We start from the raw sequence: 20,435 nt of genomic DNA, 5'->3' as shown, positions 1-20,435 counted from the left end.
AAATACCTACAAAATGATTACAAAGAAACGAGCCGCACGTGCGCAGCGTCGGACGCTAGGGTTGCCTATGTATTAAAAAAAAATACTCAGATAAAATGTTATGGTATTATATTCAAGTCTTGGGTACTTTCTAGGTATATACAGTATTTATATATTTTTGTTTAAATCCCAACGTCACAAGCCTGATTGAACATTTCCGTGGGCCATAAATGACATAATCAATAGTAGATCTGTGTAAGATTGTCCTATTTCATTCATAATGTTTGTTTAACTAAGCGTTATTAGCCATTCCACACGCGGATATCGCGTATGAACCTTTAAAAAAACTCGCGACGTATAGTAACAATAGAAAGTGCGAACAAGCGTTCCGTGAGAATGCGAGCCACCCCTGATTAGGCCGCGAACTCGCGGCCGCCAGCATGTACTTGTAGCGCGGCGATGGAATCGTTGAGTGAGCCGCCCCTGTTAAAACTTAAAACAGTTGATGTTACCTTAATAGGTTCGCCGTCTTCATCGACCACAAAACCTTTGACACCAATAAGTGTCTGCTCAATAAAGGTTAGCATGGCATCCTTGTTTCACCTCCAGAAGCGAGGCAACTCGGAGGCAACGGGGTATACTAGTACGAAAGTTTGAAGGTCACTTCGAAACAGTTGAAGTATGTTAAAACAGTTGAAATTACCTTAATAGGTTCCCCGTCTTCATCCACCAGAAAACCTTTGACACCAATATGTGTCTGCTCAATAAAGGTGAGCATGGCATCCTTGTTTAACCTCCAGAAGCGAGGCAACTCGGAATCAGCTGGATATTTGCAGCAGGAGAGTTCAAAGGTCACTTCGAAACAGTTGAAGTATGTTAAAACAGTTGAAGTTACCTTAATAGGTTCTCCGTCTTCATCTACCACAAAGCCTTTGACACCAATATGTGTCTGCTCAATAAAGGTGAGCATGGCATCCTTGTTAAACCTCCAGAAGCGAGGCAACTCGGAGGCAGCTGGATATTTGCAGCAGGAGAGTTCAAAGGTCACTTCGAAACAGTTGAAGTATGTTAAAACAGTTGAAATTACCTTAATAGGTTCCCAGTCTTCATCCACCACAAAACCTTTGACACCAATATGTGTCTGCCCAATAAAGGTGAGCATGGCATCCTTGTTTAACCTCCAGAAGCGAGGCAATTCTGAAGCAGCTGAATATTTGCAGCAGGAGAGCTCGAAGGTCACTTCGAAACAGTTGAAGTATGTTAAAACAGTTGAAGTTACCTTAATAGGTTCGCCGTCTTCATCCACCACAAAGCCTTTGACACCGATATGTGTCTGCTCAATAAAGGTGAGCATGGCATCCTTGTTTAACCTCCAGAAGCGAGGCAGTTCTGAAGCAGCTGGATATTTGCAGCAGGAGAGTTCAAAGGTCACTTCGAAACAGTTGAAGTGTTTAAAACAGTTGAAGTTACCTTAATAGGTTCTCCGTCTTCATCCACCACAAAACCTTTGACACCAATATGTGTCTGCTCCATAAAGGTTAGCATGGCATCTTTGTTTAACCTCCAGAAGCGAGGCAGTTCTGAAGCAGCTGGATATTTGCAGCAGGAGAGCTCGAAGGTCACTTCGAAACAGTTGGAGTGGAGGTAGTTGAAGTCTTGCATGCCACCTGGAAGGAAATTGTCTTTTATATGACTATATATTATTATTGTATTTCCTTTTAAAATTGGACAGTAGATCAGCCAAAACGCTACTGCTGCGAACGCTAAGTACACATCTTTCCATGCGCGGGTCCAGGAGGGATCCCTGGAGCCTAGGTTGGCCATACAAATAGACCACGTGACCCCCCTCTAAGGCCTGGGCCTTTACCACGTGACCCCCACTGGGCACGAAGCTGGATCCAGTTACTGGCCATGCACAATTTCAAACACAAGCGGGCGCACCGAAGAGTAGACTGCATTTCGACATCAATTCGTGTTTGTCCGTTGTTCAAAGTAACCTCGAAACATTATGTATCATAGTTTTAGTTACAAGTCACGGCTATACTCTTCGTGTGCGCCATTTACACCGGTCCTAATCCAGTCTCATCCTGCAATACCTACGATTAAAACATACCTTTAACAGAATACCAATCGGCACCATTAGTAATGCCGTCCTTGAATTTCTCCGGCGGACATGTGTCGCCTTTATGCATCACTTCGTTCTTGGACGCGTATAGTAACGCAAGGTGCTTGAAAAGAGTGTCGTCTGGCGACTGACTTTCCTCGCAACAGTCTTTGCCTGACCTGGTAAAATAGAAGTAGGTATTATGACAAATAATATTATACATACAAATATTTATGGTAAATAACAACAGATCTTCAAGAAATCTAACAACCATATTTCCATCATAAATGTCGACAAGACACTTACAGCCTTTTGTTGTTGGGAACTTCAATAGCTCAAATAGCTTGCCTTAACAAACCCCTTAAGCCTCCGCCACACAAAAAGCGTTTTGAAGCGTAGCGTTAGCGGAGCGCAATGATAGCAGTGCGCCGGACGAACGCTGGCGTTCCGCCCGCAATCCACGCGCAATCCACTCGTAATCCGCGTTCGTTAGTTCCCGCCGGCGTCCGTTCGTCCGGTGCACCGCTATCATTGCGCTCCGCTAACGCTCCGCCTACGCTCTCAAAACGCGCATGTGTGGCCGAGCTTTTATTTTTATAACCCATTTTTAATATTTATATTTTATAACCCATTTCGTCAACGTTATAATTTCCGGTTGTCTTCTCCCGAAGAAATAAGCGTCATCATCAAAGCGATGGCGGTCAAACTGGACAAAAAAGCGCTAAAAACTAAATTTTATTTACTTACTTTAAGTCATCATAAGGGTAGCTAGCCACCACAGTTCCTCCATGTAGATTCCCTGACAGCACAAACTGTTTCCCCATGACCCATTTCATCAGCGCTATAGTCTCAGGCTGTCTTCCCGCGAAGAGATAAGCGTCATCATCAGAGCGATGACGGTCGAATTGGTCGGGGAAATCGCGGTTCAGGTCTATGCCGTGGGCGTTTTGGCGGCCGAGACCGTTGCCGATTGAATCGCAGGTGCCTTCCTGGAATTAGAGAATATGGGTAAGTGAATTGAATAGTAGAGAACATCCAAAGTATTAATAATACAGATCTTTTGAAGAGCCTCGGAAGGTGATTGGATCAAGAGTCAAATTGAGAAGGCAGTGCTGCTGTCCGTGGCCGGCAGGTTAGGTTTTTTATGTGTGTATTTCATTGCGTGGTACTTTTGTACACCTGGGGCCCGTTTCTCGAAAGGTACAAGCCTTGTATTACAAGTGTGTTTCCATGACAACCCATACGATTTGACAGTTCGCGCACTTGTAATACAAGGCTTGTACCTTTCGAGAAACGGGCCCCTGATGGTAAGCAAGCAGTTATGCACTGAGAGAAAGCATTGTGAATTTAACAAGTTCAACTTGTCGCGGGTTTATCCGTTTGAAACAAAAAATATCGAATGTTCGAACAACAAGGTCTAACTTGTTAAAAGATGTTTGATTGAATCATCCAAACATATGTTTAAAACAATAGGTGTCAAACATGTTGCTTTTATAAAATCGACTTGTTGATTCATTTTCAAATATATTGTTGATTCAAGGACGAGTAACTTGTAGAATGTAGGTACTCGTACTAATTACACTTAAGAAAATCTAACTTGTTGTTTGAACCGAAGAGAGCACATAGGAGCTATTTTAACCAAAAAAACTTGTTGAACGAACATGAAAACTGGTTGTTTTTTCTCTCAGTGTACTGATGGTATTTTCATTTCTAATGCAGAACAATAACTGTTTGAATATGATTCGTCTTAAATTATGGTTTTCCATTAATTTTCATTACCGCATTGGGTTTTATTATATCGCACACAGCTGTACCATCTTGTTTATAAGCGGTATAAGTAGAGTTATAAGACAAAGGTCACTCAATACCTCCTGAGGGTGACCCGGCCGTTAGATCATACTTATCCTATTTAAAAACTTATACATATTTAGACATAACAACAAACACCAGTTCGTTATCAATAGCCCCTTGCACTTTGCGAACCTAAGTGATAACAACTGCCTAGATCAATGCACTCTTGTCTGCATGCGATAATAGTATTTGCTCTTTTATTATACGGTGTAATATTTTATGGAGGTAGGGCATAGCGAATTATATTCCGCTTTGTGTGGTAGGGCACAGCACAGCGGGTATCACCTCGCTCGAATCTAGAGCAGAGCCCAACTGGGGAAGTACCTCCGCGTTACAGAAGACCGCAGTCAAATAGCACTAGACCCTACTCATAGTGTTATTTTCCTGGCGGTGAATAAGGCTGCCAGAGCTCAACGAGGGTGCGGTGTGCTGGCGACGGAAGGAACTACAGAACTAATCTGTTCTGTCTATTATCCTTTGAGTCGTCGGCCATTCGAACCCTCCTTAGAACTTGTACACTCCTATTTGCTGTGTACTTAACACAGCAAAAAGGAGTGTATACTGTACAAATTTCTAATGAGTTGGCAACGCGCATGTGACACTCCTCGAGTTACGGGCGTCCATAGGTTACGGTGACCGCTTTCCATCACGCGGACAGTATGATTGTTTGCCACCGACGTACTATTTAATAAAAATCCTCCGTTTTCTACTATTACACACATTTTCCTAATTCAACAGAAATATAAAGCAAATGAACGCATTATTTTGAAATAAAATGCAAAAAAAATTGCGGGATATGCGTGCAGCGACTGGTTGTAATATATGGAAATGTAATGAGTAGGGCAACTAGGGCACGCAGCGATGTGACAGCTTGCATATAATTAAATGCATTACAAATCAATATTTTGTCGGTTTTGTAATTTTTTTTATGTTTTTAGGGTTCCGTAGTCAACTAGGAACCCTTATAGTTTCGCCATGTCTGTCTGTCCGTCCGTCCGTCCGCGGATAATCGCAGTAACCGTTAGCACTAGAAAGCTGAAATTTGGTACAAATATGTATATCAATCACGCCGACAAAGTGCAAAAATAAAAAAAAAATGTTTTATTAGGGTACCCCCCCCCCCTACATGTAAAGTGGGGACTGATTTTTTTTTTCATTCCAACCCCAACGTGTGATATATTGTTGGATAGGTATTTAAAAATGAATAAGTGTTTACTAAAATCGTTTTTTGATAATATTAATATTTTCGGAAATAATCGCTCCTAAAGGAAAAACTTTTCTAACTTTTGACCCAAATGTTTACAAAATATAAAAAAAAAATTACAAAAGTAGAACTTTATAAAGACTTTCTAGGAAAATTGTTTTGAACTTGATAGGTTCAATAGTTTTTGAGAAAACTGCGGAACCCTACACTGAGCGTGGCCCGACACGCTCTTGGCCGGTTTTTTAAAAACATTTTTAATAACGTTTATTGTGTTTAAACACGTCAAGCAAATGAACTTACAATCGGCAGTTATTATGGTTATGAAATTTAAAGACAATAATTGAACTAAAATAAAAGTGTCCGTAGTTACCACTGTATGCAAAACTTGTTACTTGTTAGACAACTTTCGATTTGACAAAAAACGAACAAAAAACTCCTCACTTCAATTTACTCAACCGATAATCGAACCCGGAACCCTTTTTTGTGCGGTGAAACCTATAGGTAAGACCGGTTGACAATGACAATAATGACGGTTACTCATCAGTGCCTATGCAATTGTTTTAGAGATACCTAAGATACTTGTGTAGTCACTGTACAGTCACCGGCAATAACATCGCACAAAAAACCGACCAAGAGCGTGTCGGGCCACGCTCAGTGTAGGGTTCCGTAGTTTTTCGTATTTTTTTCAAAAATGTTCAACCTATCAAGTTCAAAATAATTTTCCTAGAAAGTCTTTATACATTTCTACTTTTGTGATTTTTTTCATATTTTTTTAACTTATGGTTCAAAAGTTGAGAGGGGGGGGGCACATTTTTTTTTTACTTTTGGAGCGATTATTTCTGAAGATATTAACAATATCAAAAAATGAGTTGAGTAAACCCCTATTCATTTTTAAATAAAAAAAAACCGGCCAAGTGCGAGTCGGGCTCGCGCACAAAGGGTTCCGTAGCAGCAAATATAATAAACCAATAACTTAACCAAAATTACAGTTAAATCAACCTATCTCAAAAACTATAAGAGATACTTTGATCAAACCAAAAATCGTTGAAAGAGTTAATTAGCATGCATCACCTCTATTTTTTTTAGAATTTTATACCCCGTAGTTATAAAAATAGAGGGGGGGGGACATACTTTTTACGACTTTGAGAGCTGATATCTCAAAAACCGTTCACTTTAAGAAAAATGTTTTTTAGAAAACTTTATATCATTTTAAAAGACCTTTCCATTGATACCCCACACGGGTATGTACATCGAAAAAAAAAATTTTCATCCCTCAGTTACATGTATGGGGGGCCCCACCCCAATTCTTTTTTTACTATTTAGTGTCATAATTTTGTAGCGGTTCATACAACACATATTCCCATCAAATTTCATCACTGTAGTACTTATAGTTTCCGAGTAAATCGGCTGTGACAGACGGACAGACGGACAGACGGACAGACGGACAGACGGACATGACGAAACTATAAGGGTTCCGTTTTTGCCATTTTGGCTACGGAACCCTAAAAATCAATCCCCACTTTATGTGTAGAGGGGGTACCCTAATAAGACATTTTTTCCACTTTTTATTTTACCAATTTGTCGGCGTGATCGATATGATATAGATATTGGTACCAAATTTCAGCTTTCTAGTGCTAACGGTCACTGAGATTATCCGCGGACGGCCGGACGGAAGGACAGACAGACATAACGAAACTATAAGGGTTCCTAGTTGACAACGGAACCCTAAAAATAAGGTTGCATAAATATCAGACACGCTCTTATGGCTCTTTGTGCAATTTTACTGCCGGTGACTGTCTGTACCGTGACACTTTATTTTGTTTTGTCTCAAAAATCCATACCGGTTGATATGAATTAGACCTACTGTAGGTGCATAATAATTTTATGTTGGTACATACATACATACATACAATCACGCCTGTGTCCCATGAAGGGGTAGGCAGAGCACATGAAACTACTCAGGTTTCAGTGCCACTCTTGGCAAATAAGGGGTTGAAAGAAAACGAAACTGTGACATTGCAGTGACAGGTTGCCAGCCTCTCGCCTATGCCACAATTTAACCCATAAATGTTGGTAACCGACATAAAAGTGTTTTAGACAGCAAATATAATTGAAATATTTTCAATACAATATCCATACTAATATTATAAATGAGAAAGTGTGCAAAACGGAGCGACGAATTGACGTGATTTTTTTAAGTGGAGATAATTGAAGGGATGGAGAGTGACATTGGCTACTTTTTGTCTCTTTCTAACGCGAGCGAAGCCGCGGTCAAAAGCTAGTCCATACTAATATTATAAATGGGAAAGTTTGTGTGTCTGTTTGTTTGTCCGTCTTTCACGACAAAACGAAGCGACGAATTGACGTAATTTTTTAAGTGGAGATATTTGAAGGGACGGAGAGTGACATAGGCTACTTTTTGTCTCTTTTTAACGCGAGCGAAGCCGTGGGCAAAAGCTAGTAGAATATAATCTGACTTGTGCTAATTACAATTGTTTTAGACAGCAAATAATTTGTACTCCCTTTCACGTTGGTATCGTAGAAGTAGACTGCGGGCGGTAAGTTAACTGTGTCGGTGTGATGGGCTGGCACCCAAACTCAGAATTTCGTTTTTTTACCCCTTAGGGACCGGCCACACTTAAGAGACGCATGTCCTGAGGTGCGGAACGGACGTCCGCGCCACGCCGCCTGAATGTAATTCAAAAAACGTCTCCTCAGTACATTTTGTATAGGAAGGACGTAAGATGCGCCCCAGGTGGCGTGGCGGCAGCGTGGGGGCGCAAAATGTACTGAGGAGACGTTTTTTGAATTACATTCAGGCGGCGTGGCGGAGACGTCCGTTGCGCGCCCCGAGACACGCGACGCTTAAGTGGGAACGCTACCTTAATTGCTAGGAGTGGCACTGAAACTTGAGCAATTTCATGTGCTATGGGAAACACCTTTTGTACCCTGACCTAATCGGCTGTCAACACTTACGGCTGGCGTTACGTTATAACTAATCACGTGTTGTTCCGATCTCAATCACCGTAGCAGATGCTTGCGTAACCGGCATGCCGGCTACTTTCACAGCAATATTGCTTATGAATGAGTGCAGCTCATTCATATAGCTCCTATAAACTAAGAAGTAAAACAAACTATTTTTAAGTATTCAAGGCGTCTAATGTTCTGGGCTTCGAAGCCGGGCGGCTTCGCCACAGCGGTACCCTTCTCGATTTCTCATTATAGTGTAAGAATCTGCTATCTTAGTATAATTGCTTCTGGATTCCAATATATAGAGAAGGAGATTATATTTATCTCAATCTCTTAGGGCCTACGCTAGCTTACGCGGATTACCCGCAACGGACGCCCGCCTCAAAGAAATTGTATAGACACCGCTAACTGGTGCGGGCGCGTGCGACGGACGTTCATCCGCGCGGCGGGCGGCGGGTGTCCGCTCTGTGCGCACGCGGCGGGCACACGGAGCGGACTTGTTTCTTGAATTCAGTCGAGCGCCGCATCGTGCCGCGGATACACGCGCCGGACAGTACAGTTGAGACATTATAATGATCGACACGGAGCGCGTAATATTAGAAGTGCAAGCTCGACCAGTATTATGGGATATGAGAAATGAATTACATATATAGACAGAGATGCACGTCAAAAGGCGTGGTTAGAGGTTTCAGGAACACGGAGATCTGTCGACGTTTCTGTTTCTGCCGACGTTTTTTCGCCAAATAATAAATTATTAAAAAATCCATTATCTAACGGACACGTCTGTACACACTGCGAACCAAAATTATACTGGTAGCGCTAAATAAGGCGTGCGCCCGTCGCGGACTCACTGGCCCGCGGCGGGTGTCCGGAGCGGGACCCGCAAGCGTGCGCACGCGGCGGGCGTCCGCGTAAGCTAGCGTAGGCCCTTAAGGGTCGGCTCACATTGGAATGGCAGCGGCCGGCAGCGGCGAACAGCGGCCTGTTTGAGTTAGTCAAGTGATACTGGTCTTTTTAAATATCTATGTAGATAAAGTTTTCACACTAAAAGTGCTCGCCGCGTCGCTGCCGGCCGCTGCCATTCCGGTGTGAGCTGATCGTAGCAGTTTCGGCAAAGACACTGCCGTCCACAAATTGATGGTGCCCCCACATAGATGAGTCGCGACCCGACGACAGAGCATAGCGCGGAACGGGGGCCCATTTCTCAAAACTGAAAGTTATAAAAATGAAAATGAAATATTTATTTTTCAAGTAGGCATATTAGTCATATTACAATGCGCATATGAACGTCAAATAAAGCTACGCCGGCTCTAACCCTACGCCTCAGCCTCGAGAAGATTTCAGTCCCCCCTCAGTTGGGAGGGGGGTATATCCATCACTATGGGACCGGCAAGAAACTCGGCGGGCCACTTCTTTTCAAAACATTACATCTTATAATTAACATGCATTAAATAACAAGATAAAATTTAACATGCAAAAGTATTCATCAAATATAGTTATTTGTTATACAAGGGGGCAAAGTTGTATTTTAACGCCGAGTGTGGAATCTAAAAACGAGCAAGTGAAAGGATTCTATAGTTGAACCACGAGCGAAGCGACTGGTTCGAGAATAGAATCCTGAACTTATAACTTGTAACTTGTGTGTTTTTTTGTTTTTGTTTTGTGCACAAAACAAAAAAACACACAAGTTACAAGCGGAAGTCTCTTTCCAACTTGTCATATTAGACATTGACTACCGCTTGTAAATTGTAACTTGTAGCTTCGAGAAATGGGCTCGGGGTCATTCACATCCCAACAAGGGTATCGAGAGATCATCCATCATCCATTGAGTAGCGATCGCCACACAGCGTGAGTGACTAGGCATTTTGTCTATGGACCTAAACCTGGCCTAATCGCAACGTGGGCGGGGCGTTACGTTACAATCACGAGCGCCGATATCTCGATCAGCGTACTTCAGTAATGTAACCGGTAAGCCAGTTACTTTCACAGAAATATTGCTTATGAATGAGTGTAGGTCATTTATGCACGCGATCAATGGTTATTTAGGTAGGTGCCTATTCGCTGGGTGCGCCACTGTTGCCACCCTCATTTGGAGGCCCAGCTAAAGTGACAATTTTACATCGACACACGTATCTCACAAAAATCACTAGCGTAAGATGGCTATAGCACAGTATAATAAAGAGTACTATCGTACAGTATGGCCACTCCTGCTCCCCACTGAAAGTGCCGCCCACCCCCTCTCGGTTACCTCACAGTTACCGCCTGTTAAAAACGCGAGCAGTCCACCTGTCATAATATTTCACTCATACAAGCATAGTACGCGTTCACCTACACGAGCTTAGACTGTGTGCTAGGAACGCGCATCTTTCATATATTTGATCGCCAGTGTCCGAGGTGTGGTGTGGCTATAGGCTTCGATGGCTTATCAAAAATCAAAAACCACAGCATCAAGAGTGTTTGCCTTTATTTGAATAAAATTCTTAATAACTATCGGTGACAACTGACAAAAGCGAAACGGTATCATAATTTAGAACGGTTAATAGTCGGGCCTATTCAGCATTCATTCGGTCATTTGAATCAATTTGAATGACCTATACATTCAAGGCTATTGAGATTGGACTTTACCGTTATGTTTGTTATCTCTCGATTCCCGATCTTGCATTAGATTAAATTGATATTTTTTGCGATTTGTACTACATGCCATTTTGAATTTACTATTATTCGTGTAGTTTTAAGATTCAGCAGTAGACAGTTACATACATAAACTAAGCATAATAAAAGCATTATGGAAAACCCAATGTTCTGGCCATTTAATAGCTCTTGACCAATTTAATAGTCATTACCGCTCAAAAGCGTCCATTACATCAATATTATGATACAGTTGTGTAACGCTGCACGCGTAAAATGACAATCCAGAAAACAATAGATAACCTTTATTGCTTTTAGACCGTAAAAAAATACATTTGTTACTACAAAACTGGTAAATTACTGCACCCATAGGGAATGCAAACCGTAACCGAAATAATTAGTTGAAAATTTACCACTTTTTATCCAAAATCACCGTAACCGGTTATAACCGGTTATCGGTTGTTTTTCGGGCATAACCGAAACCATAACCGGTTATGAAATTTGGTCAGTTATTGCATTCCCTATGCACCCATGCAACTAAAACTGCACGAGGCCCTAAATAAATAGTATCTATTCTTACACAGATTGACTGAGTCCCACGGTAAGCTCAAGAAGGCTTGTATTGTGGGTACTCGGACAACGATATACATAATATACAAATACTTATATACATAGAAAACGTCCATGACTCAGGAACAAATATCTGTGCTCATCACACAAATAAATGCCCTTACCGGGATTCGAACCCAGGACTGCGGCTCAGCAGGCAGGGTCACTACAGACTGAGCCAGACCGATCATGCCACTTTATGCCATGCGCTTGGTGAGGAACAGATGCCTATAAAGGGACCTAGTCTTCAACAGAATTTCATGGTGTCACAATCCTCAGCATTGAGGGAACGATTGAAGAAGAAGGAAGACTGGTAAATGAGGACCATTGTTATCTACCTCTCTATCACACTTGCAGTTTTGCATATTCGAGACAGTTTTTTGATTCCAAAATGTTGGTTGCCCTTGGCATTTAGTGCACCGTATCGTATGATGTCTTTGAACTTAGGTTTAATATCGATTAAAGTTGTGGATGAAATAGCTAGTGGTAATACGCAAGAACCTTAGGCAGCGTCCCCACTTAGGCGCGACGCGCGCCACGCCGCCGCCACGCCGCCTAGGGCGCGTCTTACGTCCTTCCTATACAAAATGTACTGAGGAGACGTTTTTTGAATTACATTTCAGGCGGCGTGGCGGAGACGTCCGTTCCGCGCCGCGAGACACGCGACGACTAAGTGGGGACGCTGTCTTAAAGGCTGGCGTCCACTATAGGCTAGCCCCGCTCACCGAATCGAATCGCAATAATTCGCCTTCTACATTTACTATGAAACTGCGTCCATTGCCTTAATGTGTTATGATTTATGATTACTTATGACTTATGATAGAGTTCAAAGTTGTTTGAAAGATAATATAACCTTGAATAATAAGATGAATTGTGTTTTGTTTGTACGTCACGCTTTTATTTGTTTTGTTGGTTAGTCATGCACTTGTATTTGCATATGTTGTTGACAGAAATTTTCTTGAAATAAAACTATGGAAACGGATTAAATCGCGTATAATGAATTTAAAATACATCCCGACGTTTCGAACTCTTTACAGCGTTCGTGGTCAACGGGTGACTGAGGAAAAATTAAAATGTGCAAAAGCTACCCACATACAAGAAATATTAACGAACCATGACCACAAATTATATTTCCTCGCTTCATTGTTCGATATAATTATTAAGTTTACATTATTGTAGTTTATTTAATCTACTGGCAACATATTGCACGCTTATTTTAGAGATTTATAAAAAATAAGTATTTCAATTGGCTCTAAACCTTCCCCCCCCCACCCTCAGGTCGGTGTCAACCGGCGGTGGGATCCTCATTATTTTTTCGTGCACGGCAACAGACGCACGCGTCCACTGCACTATCTTTTGATACTAAGTTTATCTTGGTCGTTGGCAATGCCAAAGCGTAAAACGCACTGACCAAGAAAAACAGTGGACTAGTATTTTTATCATCATCTACCTACGGATGATCACACAACGCGTACTTTTAACAAGACGCGAGCCTGGGGGTTGACCGTGAGTCAACACGAAGGCAGCCGGGGGGTTGACCGTGAGTCAACACGAAGGCATAACTCATGTAAGACATGGTGATTCTATTACGAACACATGTTGATATGAACATTAGTTACTGAATGTTATCCGCGAGATAACACTAAGTAAGACGCGCATTCGCGCATATGGGTGAAATCTACACTGAGAGAAATTTGCATTGTGAATTTAACAAGTTCGACTTGTTGCGGTTTATCCGTTTGAATCAGCCAAACAATATGTGTCAGGTTGTTTTTATAAAATCGACTTGTTGATTCAAATGACAAGTAGCTTGTTGTTTGAACCAAAAAGCACGTAGGTGCTATTTTAACCAAAAAATTTGTTGAACGAACATGAAACTGGTTGTATTTTCTCTCAGTGTACCCACAATTTTGGTACTATTTTTATTTTAGTTTTTATAAAACTAAATTATGGCTTGGTTTTTGTTCTGTTCAGAAAGCATCGTTGCTTTCTCGAACAAGAAGTCACGGAGACCGAAATGGTACATTCCGGACAACCAACTCGATTACCAGGACTCGAATTCTCCATACATCGAGAATGTTCCGGAGATCTTACCTGAAGACGCAACACCCTGCGGGTACGGCGCCAGGCTCAACTCCTGAAAATTCAGCTCCAAAAGTACCTGATTTGGACCCAGACCTGGTTACCGTGTTTAGGTGAGGCTATATACCGAACATACACCCATACTTGGGGAAAAATTCACGGTAACTTAGCCTCCCCTTGGCTATCATTAGTCCGCAAGGGTTTACCAAATATTTGAAGGATAAGATATTAAAAGAATACCTTATCTCCGAAAATTGTACGCATTTAGATGCTTCATGCAGAAATTTCTGCGGCCATTACAGCCATGCTGTTTGTGGCAGCTGCCAGTTGGGTGTAGGCATTACAGCCATAAACCGAGCTATTACTGTTCTATTGACGTCTGATGATATATAAGATCACTGCTATCAAGCTGTTAAGCGACAGTTGTCGCATCTTATCAGACTTGCATTATTGCAAAACCCAAGCACGTACAAGGCTTGTCACACCCAGGTTATAAAAACCCTTCTTGACCATAATTCAAGATGCGGGCGATTTACTCTATGGAAGTAAACTCCCGGAAAACATAAAAGCCTCAAAAGTAATTGAGAAACAATGGCTACAGATAAAAAAGTCTGTATATTCGGGAAAGAGCAACACGGCTCCATCAACTTCGACAACAACGTCGGCGCGCAACCAATACCAGTTTCAGGGAAACGGGTCAGGCCCTCCTCGTTACCAGTCGAAAGGCGGGGGGGCCCAGAGAAAGGGCAGCAGTCAACCAACCCCGAACCCTCCAGCTAGACCAGCGGGCCAGGGCAAGCCCCGTGCCACTCCTCAACAATGAGTCAGTTACCTCACGCTGGTAAAATAAAATATTTTTTATGATTGCTGGTCAAAAATAACATCAAATGAAGTTATTTTAGATTCGCTTAAAAACGGTTGCTCTGTAACTTTTGAACGTCCGGTTTTTCAAGCCGTTGTACCCCAAAAATAAATTGGAGTAGTGGAAAAGCCGTTATGGAGGTACGTCCAAAATTTAATTCAGCTGGATGCAGTTGTCCCTTGCATCTCACAGCATGACCAGTTTATTTCGAGAACGTTTTTGTCACAAAAATCTATGACACCAAACGTTTTATTCCAAATCTCGAAAAGCTGAACAAATTTATTCCTAGAGAACATTTCAAAATGGAAAACCACAGACCAACTGTTAAGCTTGTACTTACCAACAGGTAGCTTCATGGCTACAGTTGATTTGAAGGAAGCTTACCCACTGATTCTTATTGCGAGACATTGCCGCAAATATCTGAGCGTCCATTTTGAAGATGAAAACCCTAGTTTATTAACTTAAATGAATTTACGGCTTTGTCTTATGGTCTTTTTTAGCGCGGTATTTTATGTGTCGGGTACTCTTATGTAGAGTGTTTACGAAACGTAAACGTTAACCCTGTGCGTTAACCTACTAGAATGCTTGTGCTTTGTCATAAACTATACTAATAGGACATTAAAACCGCGACAGGTTTGTCGAGACTTAGGTTTTATGTTCAAACTCAGTCGATTTTTTTTTTACCTACGGGAAAAACGAAAGAAAATCAACGTGATGGTTAGAAAATCTCTGTCACTACACTCTTGTTCCGTTAGAGAATTATCTCAACTGATCGGAGTACTTATTGACGCATGCCCTGCAGCTAAATTTGGGTGGCTATATACTAAAATTCTAGAACGCCAAAAATTTCTAGCCTTGCAACGCGACCCAAACTATAGTAAGAAAATTAAATTACCGAAACTAATATTAAATGATCCGAACTGGGGATGAATATTATATTCTCTTGCACACGGAGCGTCGAGATCCGAGGAAAAAGCTTTCCACATAAACCATTTGGAAATGTTAGCAGTATGTTTACCTCTTAATATTTCTCTAATGACCGTCGTTGTGACTGTTTTATATTAATTCGTATAGACAATACGAAAGCTATAACTGATATAAGCGATGAAAATCGCATGGGCAGCGTTCAATTTCGAAATTTGAACGACCCTTTCAGACGGATTTGGCAGTGGTGCGAAGAAGCGAAACCTTTGGTTTTTTTTTGCATCGTATATAAATATTAAATATACGAAAGACATTATATATTATAGAAGTGATACCCGGTCTGTATCATGAAATGTGAATCTCGATACTGAATGGGAACTATCTCATGAAGCGTTTATACTGCTACGCATAATGTATACTGCTGGTGAGCCTGATATTGATCTTTTCTCTTCTCGCTCCAATGTCAAATGTACACTTACTTATCATGGTGGAAATACCCAGATGCATCAGCTGTAGATGCTTTTACACTAGACTTTTATAGTTTCCCTCCATTGCCGATCATTTTAAAATCTTTAAAAAAGATAATCTATGACAAAGTAACAGGAAGTTTAGCTTCCCCGTCTGGCAATCCCAAGCGTAGTTTCCTTTGTTAATGTCACTAGTAAAATCCGATATTATTTACATGAGCCCCGAAGAACATAAGGCCTGTTCTGATCACAGCACCAGGAATCCGTTCCACGAGCGCCTTTTCCTGGGTGCAGCGGTGCTCTCCGGTAAAGGTTATCTGAGGAAACTTCATGTGATCGCATCTATTTCTAAAAATACCATTCAGCAATATAACGTTTCGTTTAAACGTGATTTAAACTATGGTGGACATTTTGATCACAGCAGGATCGTCATATTATGGATCCATAAACAATCATAAGGTCAGCATTATCCCTGTTTCTCAGGACCAAAAAAAAAAAAAAAGAACATGTTAAACGTTTGTTAAAACGCATATTTAAATTGAGACCTAATTTTCCAAAATATACTTACTCACTCTTGGGATCCAAAAATAGTATTGGATTACATTGATGAATGGTATCCAAATACGACTATATCTTTAGAGCAGATTACCTAGGTACTAAAAAGCTTGTCGTATTATTGGCATTATGCACTGCCCATCGCGTGCCAACATTCTTACTGATTAAATGAGTGAATATACACTACCCAAATGGGGTAAAAATTATCGTGTCAGATATAACCATCTGCCCCGACATACTTATACTGTTCCTTTCGTACCTTAAAGAAACGTGTCGCGCGACTTCGGTCCTTCGCGAGTATCTCACTCTAACAAGCGATAAAAGGCCTCCGAACTCAGAACACCTCTTATTAACTGCGAAGCGCCCTCACAGGGACGCGATGGCACAGTCAATAAGCAGGTGGATAAAACAAGTACTAGCGGAGATCGGGATGGACGTGGCAACATTTAGTGCACACAGGCACTCGCCATGCTACCACGTCTACTGCCGTTTCGGCATGGGTCAATGTTTGACATTATCAGAAAAACTGCGGGTTGGACCTCAACCTCGCAAATATTTCCTAAATTCTGCCATCGTCAAATAGTTGACGAAGACCTATTTGCAAGATCAGTTTGCTATAATTAATTAAGAACTGTGTTACTGAATAAGACTGATCTTGTGTATAAATTACATAATTATGTAATTGCTAGTTGTTTAGTAATAATTATGTGTCATGATTTTGTAAATAATGTTTAAAGAAATTACCTAAAATATAGTACTTTACTGACAGATTTCGAGGTAAATGGTAATTATCGTATGACAACATTATGAAAAACGTGTTTGACGTGGAAGGGGAAAACGGAATCTAGAAGTAATGGTTGTGCCGGACGGCACTTTGGATCGAGACGGGCTGATGGACAGACGTAAATGGCACTAGTTGAGGCTGTTGATGAACCTGCCAGAAGGAGCTATAATATCTCAGAAGTGTCTAGAGATCTTCACGCTCATAACCGTCGGTCTATAAAAACAATGTGTTTCAATTCTTGTGTGATTTGTGATTACCTACATCTTGGTTTAGATTTTAACGTTCAAAGTGGTTCAATGGGATGTTTAGTATAGTTTAGTGGCATATATAGTCTTATAATAATGAAAACGTGTAACAAAAAGTATAATTCAAAAATATATTCTAAATCTATGGGTACCTATTGATATTTTTACACGTACCTACCCGTTTTTAACTAACCGTTTTTGACTGAGTGACGGTTATTTTTAGTGTTATTTTATTTGTTTCGATTGTTTGTAATAATGTTTTACCTAGAATACCAACTCGTATTTTAAAATATTTGAGGGTAGCTAACTAACAGTGGACTTTTTTTAGTAATGAAAGCATTTTAATCATAACCGCTACTGTCTCCTCGTCTAGTTCTAATTTCCATCCATTTTTTTTTTTAAATACGTGCCTAGTATATTTGCTGTGCCAAACATCCCAACCATTGCGATAATCCCCATGCAATTAAAATCAACGACAACTCGTTTAATGTTTCGGGAATACATGGGTGGTGGTGATCGATTGTTATTAGGGATTTACACACAAAAAAATGTACATTGAAAAGTTTTGGTCGGCATGATATATAACCGTCACCGTCACGTACCAAAGACAGAAGTGTCTTTTGTGTGACGCAGTGGCGTCTTATATGTGACACGGAGGTGTCTTCTGGTTGACGCGGTGGCGTCTTTATATGTGACACGGAGGTGTCTTTTGTGTGACGCAGTGGCGTCTTATATGTGACACGGAGGTGTCTTTTGTGTGACGCGGTGGCGTCTTATATGTGACACGGAGGTGTCTTTTGTGTGACGCAGTGGCGTCTTATATGTGACACGGAGGTGTCTTTTGAGTGACGCAGTGGCGTCTTATATGTGACACGGAGGTGTCTTTTGTGTGACGCGGTGGCGTCTTATATGTTACACGGAGGTGTCTTTTGTGTGACGCGGGGGCGTCTTATATGTGAGACGGAGGTGTCTTTTGAGTGACGCAGTGGCGTCTTATATGTGACACGGAGGTGTCTTTTATGTGACGCAGTGGCGTATTGTATGTGACACAGAGGTGTCCTTTGTGTGAAGCAGAGGCGTCTTGTATGTGATACGGTGATGTGTTTTGTATGACGCAATGACCGTTTTATGTGTGACATTTTGTTTTTTGCGTGAGGTAAACACGTCTTTAAGAATCAATATGTCATTATTTCATTAACAAGGCAAGAAGTATAATTTCCTGACTTTTCGTGGATACACGTGTGAATTTAATGTTTTTTTTGATAGTTTTGTGAAAGTACACCGTGTTTTTATTGATTTCCGTTAACTTTAAGGGAAGATTCTTTAGGTAAAGTAGAATCAAATTTTCTAAGAAACTAGTGTCGTAACTCTGTTATCGAGTTATTCAAATAAATAATTTATTGACTTAATAAGTGTTGTACGGCCTAAAGGTACTTCTTAGGATTAATTTGTTATGACGTAACGTCAGTTGCTTGACACTAACTTGAATGGTACCTATTTCTAAGGGTCTCTCACACTGGTTAATTAATTTTATTATGAAATTACGAAAATCATAAAAAGAAATCTTTTTCTCCAATTTCACAAAAGTGACATGCCGAGTCGGATACTTAAACAAAAACTTAACCTCCCGAATGTCATGATTGTTTAGTATAAATAAATGTGTTCAATGTATATGTGAAAAATCTGTAATACTTGATTAATTGATGCCTCATAATTATATTCAAGTCTTTCAGTTATATGTTGTGTGGGGCGTGCGCCAGGCGACTGCACGCTGTCGGATGGCCGAATGTCATGATTTTGTAAATAATGTTTAAAGAAATTACCTAAAATATAGTACTTTACTGACAGATTTCGAGGTAAATGGTAATTATCGTATGACAACATTATGAAAAACGTGTTTGACGTGGAAGGGGAAAACGGAATCTAGAAGTAATGGTTGTGCCGGACGGCACTTTGGATCGAGACGGGCTGATGGACAGACGTAAATGGCACTAGTTGAGGCTGTTGATGAACCTGCCAGAAGGAGCTATAATATATGTAACAAAATTTAATGATAAATATTTAATTTTGTTTTCACAATTGGCATCCGCAAAACTTTGTCTCTAAACAACTACAATAATGTAAACTTAATAATTATATCGAACAATGAAGCGAGGAAATATAATATATGATCAAACGAGCTTCGCAAGCGAAGTTCGATCGATATTATATGACTCGCTTCATTGGAAGATATAATTACCCTCCCTCCCGATACACCCAGATTCCAAAGTTTTGCTTAGAATAATCTCTGAAAATAATGAGGATCCCACCGCCGGTTGACACCGACCTGAGGGTGGGGGGGGAAGGTTTAGAGCCAATTGAAATACTTATTTTTTATAAATCTCTAAAATAAGCGTGCAATATGTTGCCAGTAGATTAAATAAACTACAATAATGTAAACTTAATAATTATATCTTCCAATGAAGCGAGTCATATAATATCGATCGAACTTCGCTTGCGAAGCTCGTTTGATCATATATAATATAGATTTCCAAGGCAGGTTCACACAATATTAATAAAACTAGTTATACAATATTCAAAAATTTTTACCATTATTATGTTAAAAAATAATTAACCAATTAATCTACACAAAATTGACAAAGAACAAACTGCAAATGTCCAACACCATACAACACAAATGCCTCACAGCCTTCGTCGTGCTTGTTCCATTATCAGATGTACTACTGGATCCCAAGCCGGTGGTAAAGTAAAGCCATCCTCTCTATTAAAGTTTGGATATTTTTTGATCTCAATGGCCTCTCGCAACATTCTGGGACTTCTGGGTATATATCGCTTCTCCTTAGCAAGAACCAGAGGCTTGTCAAACTTTATAGCATGATTGACTTTATCCATGACATGTTCAGAGACTGCAGACCTTTGCCGACGGTGCTTGACATCCGCTATGTGCTCCTTCACCCGTGTGGAAATGCTTCGTTTCGTCTGTCCCACATATGACAGGCCGCACTCTTATCACTCGTTTTATTTCATGAGTAACTATCGCGGTAACCGAAGACAATATTAGAAATTTTCTTATTAACCCCCGACGCAAAAACGAAGGGGTGTTATAGGTTTGACGTGTCTGTCTGTGTGTGTGTCTGTCTGTGGCATCGTAGCTCCCGAACGGATGAACCG

At 40.8% G+C, this 20,435-nt stretch overlaps 1 protein-coding gene across 9 annotated transcripts in view; it reads right to left on the bottom strand.

The window, feature by feature from the left end:
* The window catches only part of LOC125236529 (carboxypeptidase D-like), a 92,690-nt gene that overhangs the window by 68,445 nt on the left and 3,810 nt on the right, over nucleotides 1–20,435 (bottom strand). For 5 of the 9 annotated variants that reach the window (XM_048143357.1, XM_048143359.1, XM_048143360.1 and 2 more), the window contains exons 2-4: nucleotides 2,831–3,072; nucleotides 2,093–2,262; nucleotides 1,450–1,646 (exon numbers count right to left, since the gene is read on the bottom strand). In XM_048143357.1, coding sequence (XP_047999314.1) covers nucleotides 1,450–1,646; nucleotides 2,093–2,262; nucleotides 2,831–3,072 — 609 coding nt within the window. Of the gene's footprint in view, nucleotides 1–491; nucleotides 584–682; nucleotides 813–874; nucleotides 976–1,258; nucleotides 1,397–1,449; nucleotides 1,647–2,092; nucleotides 2,263–2,830; nucleotides 3,073–20,435 lie in introns of those variants that run through there. The other 4 variants (XM_048143364.1, XM_048143365.1, XM_048143363.1 and 1 more) reach the window with 4 other exon arrangements.

The sequence above is a fragment of the Leguminivora glycinivorella genome, chromosome 19, assembly GCF_023078275.1.
Source record: "Leguminivora glycinivorella isolate SPB_JAAS2020 chromosome 19, LegGlyc_1.1, whole genome shotgun sequence".
NCBI classification, from domain to species: domain Eukaryota; kingdom Metazoa; phylum Arthropoda; class Insecta; order Lepidoptera; family Tortricidae; genus Leguminivora; species Leguminivora glycinivorella.
This window is presented reverse-complemented; position numbering and strand designations above follow the sequence as displayed.